This window comes from Suncus etruscus, chromosome 17 (genome assembly GCF_024139225.1).
Source record: "Suncus etruscus isolate mSunEtr1 chromosome 17, mSunEtr1.pri.cur, whole genome shotgun sequence".
NCBI lineage: Eukaryota > Metazoa > Chordata > Mammalia > Eulipotyphla > Soricidae > Suncus > Suncus etruscus.
Genome location: NC_064864.1, coordinates 62707053 through 62714343, shown reverse-complemented (window position 1 = coordinate 62714343; position 7291 = coordinate 62707053). Strand labels below are relative to the sequence as shown.

At 34.6% G+C, this 7291-nt stretch overlaps 1 protein-coding gene across 1 annotated transcript in view; it reads right to left on the bottom strand.

Moving 5' to 3' along the window:
• Positions 1-1642: 1642 nt before the first annotated feature.
• Positions 1643-7291, bottom strand: part of CCDC172 (coiled-coil domain containing 172) — a 78317-nt gene continuing 72668 nt past the window's right edge. Inside the window, exons 7-8 of the mRNA XM_049790438.1 lie at positions 2745-2832; positions 1643-1684 (exon numbers count right to left, since the gene is read on the bottom strand). Of these exons, the coding sequence (XP_049646395.1) occupies positions 1643-1684; positions 2745-2832 (130 nt within the window). The remainder of the gene's footprint in view (positions 1685-2744; positions 2833-7291) is intronic.

The following is a 7291-nucleotide window of genomic DNA, read 5'->3' as shown; positions in this document are numbered from 1 at the left end:
TTCAGGCCATCAATGAAAATGATTCCTGGTGTTTGTAAAGAGAATATGTATCTTTTAGAAGGAACGACTTTCATTCAAGCTAAGCACAATTGGCATTAGAAAGAAAATTGGAGTGAGCACAGCAGTAGGGTGTTTTCCTTGCACACAGCCAACCCAGAGTAGACCACAATTCAATTCCCGCCATACCATATGGTTCCCAAGCCTGCCAGGAGTGATTTCTGAGTGCTGCCAGGTTGAAAAAAGACGAAGGAAGGAAGGAAGGAAGAAAGGAAGGAAGGAAGGAAGGAAGGAAGGAAGGAAGGAAGGAAGGAAGGAAGGAAGGAAGGAAGGAAGGAAGGAAGGAAGGAAGGAAGGAAGGAAGGAAGGAAGGAAGGAAGGAAGGAAGAAAGGAAGGAAAAGGAAGAGAGAGAAAAAAGAAAAAAGAGAAAGAAAGGAAGAAAGAGAAGAGAAAGAAAGAGGGAAAGAAAGAAAGAAAAAGGAAGAAAGAGAAAGAGAGAAGAGAAAGAAAGAAAGAAAGAAAGAAAGAAAGAAAGAAGAAAGAAGAAAGAAGAAGAAAGAAAGAAAGAAAGAGAAAAAAGAAAGAAAGAAAGAAAGAAAGAAAGAAAGAAAGAAAGAAAGAAAGAAGAAAGAAAGAAAAGAAAGAAAGAAAGAAAGAAAGAAGAAAGAAAGAAGAAAAAAGAAAGAAGAAAGAAAGAAAGAAAGAAAGAAAGAAAGAAAGAAAGAAAGAAAGAAAGAAAGAAAGAAAGAAAGAAAGAAAAAGAAAGAAAGAAAGAGGAAGGAAGGAAGGAAGGAAGGAAGGAAGGAAGGAAGGAAGGAAGGAAGAAAGAAAGAAAGAAAGAAAGAAAGAAAGAAAGAAAGAAAGAAAGAAAGAAAGAAGAAAGAAAGAAAGAAGAAAAAGAAGAAAGAAAGAAAAAGAAAGAAAGAAAGAAAGAAGAAAGAAGAAAGAAAAAGAAAACCAACGGGCATCAACTACTAGGAAAAAGACCAGAATTAATTTTTTGGGGGGGTCACACAGGGGTTACTCCTGGCTGTCTGCTCAGAAATAGCTCCTGGCAGGCACGGGAGACCATATGGGACACCGGGATTCGAACCAACCACCTTTGGTCCTGGATAGGCTGCTTGCAAAGCAAACGCCACTGTACTATCTCTCCGGGCCCCTCAGAATTAAATTTTTTTAAAGGGAAATGTGGCTTTTGCAGAGGCAATAACCTAAAGATATTTGTCAACAGACATGATTAAAGATTCAATGAAAGTCACATCTTTTCTGGTGGAAAGCCTCATCATTGGGTCAATAATCTGAATATTTCTTTCTACATGTGGTTGACTGGAACCAAGGTAAGGTGTAACCAAGAGGACATGTCAGAATGCAGAGACCAGTATAAGAGTCAGGGATTAGAAGCTCAAACTCACAGGGTCTACTACTCCTTTCTTTATTTTAAAAGAAAAATCAAACAACGCAGGGACCCTCAGTAAGAAGACAAAATACTATTTTTAAGTGTTAACAAACCAGTTCTAAATATTAACAACTTCGAACATTCTAGACCTCATATTGACAACAAGGATCTATTCTAATGCATATCCTTCAAGTATCTCTTACCAAGAATTGATTTTAAGATGCTTTGATCAAATCTTGGAAAGCAGATCAATTCTTAGTGGTTTTCTGAAGCTCTTTCTGTGCCAATGTCTGAAGAGAAACATTAATAAATATTCATGAGAAAATGTATTCTTAACAAAGAAATTATATAAAATTTATGTAAATTTGGTAAATTGGCATTTCTAAATTTTACTTTTAAATGTTTTGTAAAAAATGTAAACCCTGGGGCCGGAGAGATAGCATGGAGGTAGGGTGTTTGCCTTGCATGCAGAAAGATGGTGATTCGAATCCCTGCATTCCATATGGTCCCCCAAGCCTGCCAGGAGCGATTTCTAAGCGTAGAGCCAGGAGTAAACCCTGAGCGATGCTGGATGTGACCCAAAATCCCAAAAATAAAAACATGTAAACCCTAATACAACCTATTATAATATTTTCAAACTAGAAAATATTTACAAAATATAAATATATAACAGTGTAATATATTAAATCAAAACACATTTTAGCATACTTTAAGACTTGTTATATATGCCTCCTATTAAAACAGAGCAAAGGCTAATGCTGTGTTCATTTACAAACAACTAAAGAGGATAAAAGCAATTTAAAGTGCTACCATCGCTTCTTGGCCTTTTGGCTAACATCAAGTGTAAAGTGCTACCACAAGCCCCAAAAAATAAGTTCATAATAACTGAATTCAAAGTTCTTGAGATCATAAGAATCTATAATAAGAAAGTTTAAAAATAATATATAATAATATATAATATAATATATATATTATATATAATATATAATAAAGCATAATTTATATCAAAAACAAAAATGCTTTAATGCATTCTGATAGTTAAACTCTAGTGCATTAATCCAGTGATAACAGCATCAGTCAAATGTTGGAAGGTCAGGCTCTGATTTTTTAAAACATTCTAAAATCATAAAATTTCTTTGACTATGACTTGCTATTTTAACACATAACTCTTCAGAAATTCAAACATTTCTAGATTTATATATATATTTTTTGTTTGTTTGTTTGTTTGTATCTAGCAGAAATCTATGTGAAGGGCAAAATACTAGTCCAATGACAAGCAGTAGAGTTAAACAATCCTTATCTATATGTGAAGAACGCTGAGTAGAAATGAAGGAATGAATGATGGCTTACCAACTCCAAAAATTCTATTTCTGTTTGGAGAGATTCATATATGCTCTGCATGTCCTCATCCTTATAAAAGTCTAATTCTCTTTTGAGTCTGTTTTAAAGGAAATATTCATCCTATTAGTTTAGCAATAACATGTCGTATTAATTTTTTTATTATATGAAATAGAGGCAAAATTGGAGCTTGATCATCAGAATTTCAAATTAACACTAAAGAATTTGAAAGAAACTCTAACTTATTATAAGTTCTGTAAGAAATATATACTTTTAAAATATTATCACAAAGTAAATGATAGACTAAATAAATAACAGACAATAATTTTAGGGTAATTACAGGGCAACACTATTTATGGGCGAAATACCTGAAGGCATGTTTTTTCTAGTCTCTACTAGTAAACAGCTGAATAACCTTGTTTAAATCATTCAGCTTCTCTGAAACTTATCTGAAACATTTGAGTTACAAGACCTCTGAGATATATTTCCTGTTTTACATTAAAATTAGCTTTACAATATATATGGCATTTAATACATTTTAATCTGAGAGCTACAAAGTAGCATCAATCTTTTTATATCCAATTAGATGTCTAATCCTTTAAGTATTCTGAAATTTTTGCAAAAATTATTTTATTCTTGTACTTAATATTGAAAATAGTAAAGAAACATTCCTCATTTCTGCCACATAACATTCCTTCCCACCTAAAACTATATGCAAAAACCCTGAGGTATGGCCTGAAGGTGAGTCTTACTCTCAGGGTATATGCCAAGAGCAACAAACTATCATGAACCTAAGTTGGCCAATCAGAGTGCAAAGAACAATTCAACCTGAACCTTTCTGAATCGTGTAAAAGAAAACTGAATAGGGTCTGTAGCCAGTGAGATTCCCTGCACCTGAGATAGCAAGGTTGGCATATTTGCACTCAGGTTTCCTACAGATGTACAAGGTGTACAATCAAAGATCACTAAGCACGAAAGAAGGCAAACCCTACATCTAAAAACCACAGGCAATAAACAACAGATGATATCCATAAAACACTATACAGTAAGAGAAATTTAAGACAACAAAAAACAGATACATGTTTACTACCAAATTTTTCACAAAACAAAATACTCAAAAATAATAAAAGTATGAGACAAGGCAGTCCACTTCATTAATCATCCAGAGAATTCTAAAAAAAAAAACACAATTTAATGCCGCCCATCAAGTAAGCTAAAATGAAAAAGACAATACAAATATATCTTTGTGGACAAGGACATAAAGACTTTTTAGAGGTTTGAATAATATAAGTATAAATCCTTAAGACATACTCCATGGAGTTATCTGAACTTCTTTTTAATTTTGCTTTAAAATATTGCACTTTTTTGCAAAACTCCCTGCCATTGTCTTGAACATATGGAATAATATGGCTAAGTCTCAAAAACATATGGTGATGAAAATAGTCAGACAAAAGAGGCTATAGAGCATATTCTTTCACTTATATACTGGGAAAAGCAAAACTAGGAAAAGATGGGATTAGAATGATGGTAGAGGGGTTAAAGCACATGTCTTGCATCTCTAGTTCAGTTCACAGCACCACCTGGTCTCCTGAGAATCACTGAGATGAAACTCTGGGACCACCCTCCCAGCATGCTGGGCATGTTCCAGAAAGGCTCCAGACTGATGGGTGGCCTGGGTATTCCCCAGCACCACAGTGTCCCCAATAGCACCATGTCCTTGGTATCACACATTAAACTGCCAGCCTGACTGGCTGAGAATTTCCAGGAAAAGCCCCTGACTAGCTGAGCAACAAATTGGAAACCCCTACGCCAAAATAATGACAAATAGATTTGAGTTTCAGGGTGAACTCTTGGTATTGTACATTATTGTAATTATTGCAGGCACTGGTTATAAATGTACAGGGGGAACATTTGGGAGTAACACATGTATTCTATATTATAGTCGTGCTGTTTGTAATTATGAAGTAACTAACATATTTGCTAAAACAAACAGAACTGCAGTGTTTTAATGAGTGCAGGTTTTAGTTCCGTAAGTTTATTTTCCAAAATAGGGTGACAAAATTTTAGGTTCATAGAAGATAATGATACTCACCTAAATTTTAAAAAGTCTCAAATAGAAGGCTAAAAAAAGTCACCTAAAAACCATGCATATGAGCTAAGAAATAGAAACTACAAAGAATTTAAGAAATTACAAAAATGAAGTCACATTAGGAGCTAAAGAGTTACTTAAATCCAGCAGAACAAACTCCAAAGTCGTCACCAGTAAGGAGAATGGAAAAGAGGAGGAGCTATGTGATGACAAAACAGGTGTGTAACCCCAAAAAGAGAAATCCTAAGTGCAAGAAATTGCTGAGGCAGATATGTTTTCTGGTTGAAAAAAGAGGCACTTATCAATTAAAGTGATAAAAATAAATAATGCTCTTATTTTCTAGAGTTGTTGTGTTTTTAAAATGGTATAACTTCTTTTTATTCCTCCTGAGTCCTTTTTATCCATATTCACTTTTGTATTTTGAAAAGTTGTAGCCCCTTCCGACTTCTTTTTTTACCCAATAACCAGAACTGAAAAATCTTTGAAATTTTCAAAGAATTTTACATATGCTATTAACAAAAAGTAAAATTACCTTTACACACCAGAAAATTTCGATACTATCAAAATTGGTCCACAGTATTAAAAATAAGGCAATTATTTTCTTAAGCAAGAAATAATAATTACCAAACCTAAGCAAAATACTAAGCACATATATCCACCAATGAAAAGAGTGTAAATACTGACAAAAAGAATAAATATTACATTAAGTAAATCATATATTTAAGACAAACTAGGATTTATTCTAAAAATTAGTGTGTTGAGCTGAATATAAAAAATTTATTTTTTAATTAATATTTTTACTTAAACACATTAATTACAAACATGATTGTGCTTGGGATTCAGTCATGTAAAAAACACCCCCCCCCCTTCACCAGTGCAACATTCCCATCACCAATGTCCCAAATCTCCCTCTTCCCCACCCCCCACCCCCACCTGTACTCGACAGGCTTTCTACTTCCCTCATTCATTCACATTGTTAAGATGGTTCTCAATGTAGTTATTTCTCTAACTGCACTCATCACTCTTCCTGATGAGCTTCATGTAGTGAGCTGGAACTTCCAGCTCTCCTCTCTTTTGTCTCTGAAAATTATTACAAGAATATCATTTATTTTTCTTAAAACCCATAGATGAATGAGACTATTCTGCATCTCTCTCTCTCTCTGACTTATTTCATGCAGCATAATAGATTCCATGTACATCCATGTATAGGAAAATTTCATAACTTCATCTCCCCCAACTACTGTATAATATTCCATTCTGTATATGTACCACAGTTTCTTTAGCCATTAATCTGTTGAAGGGCATCTTGGTTGTTTCCAGAGTCTGGTTATTGTAAATAGTGCTGTAATGAATACAGTGTGAGAAAGAGATTTTTGTATTGTATTTTTGAGTTGCTAGGGTTCCTAGGAGTGGTACAGGTGGGTCATATGGGAGCTCAATTTCCAGTTTTTGGAGGAGTCTACACATCATTTTCCATAAAGGTTGGACTAGATGGCATTCCCACCAGTAGTGGATAAGAGTTCCATTCTCTTCACATCCCCACCAGCACTGTTTGTTCCCATTATTTGTGATGTGTGCCAATCTCTGTGGCGTGAGATGATACCTCATAGTTGTTTTGATTTGCATCTTCCTGATGACTTAGTGATGTGGAGCATTTTTTCATGTGCCCTTTGGCCATTTGTATTTCTTTTTTGTCAAAGTGTCTGTTCATTTCTTCTCCCCATTTTTGATGATATTAGATTTTTTTTCTTGTAAAGTTCTGTCAGTGCCTTGTATATTTTGAATATTAGCCCCTTATCTGATGGGTATTGGGTGAATAATTTCTCACACTCAGTGGGTATCTATTGTATCCTGGGCACTATTTCCTTTGAGGTGCAAAAGCTTCTCAGCTTAATATATTCCCATTTGTTTATCTCTGCTTCCACTTGTTTGGAGAGTGCAGTTTCCTCCTTGAAGATGCCTTTAGTCTCAATTCATGGAGTGTTTTACCTATGTGTTGTTCTATATACCTTTTGGTATTAGGTCTGATATCAAGGTCTTTAATCCATTTGGATTTTATCTTCGTACATGATGTTAGCTGAAGGTCTAAGTTCGCTTTTTTGCAAGTAGCTAACCAGTTGTGCCAACACCACTTGTTGAAGAGACTTTCCCTGCTCCATTTAGAATTTCTTGCTCCTTTATCAAAAATTAGATGATTGTATGTCTGGGGAAAATTCTCTGAGTACTCAATCCTACTCCACTGATCTGAAGGTCTGTCTTTATTCCAATACCATGCTGTTTTGATAGCTATTGCTTTGTAACACAGTTTAAACTTGGGGAAAGTAATGCCTTCCATATTTCTTTTCCCATGGATTGCTTTAGCTTTCGAGGGTGTTTATTGTTCCAAATGAATTTCAGAAGTGTTTGATCCACTTCTTTGAAGAATGCCATCGGTATCTTTAGAGGGATGGCATTAAATTTGTATAATGTT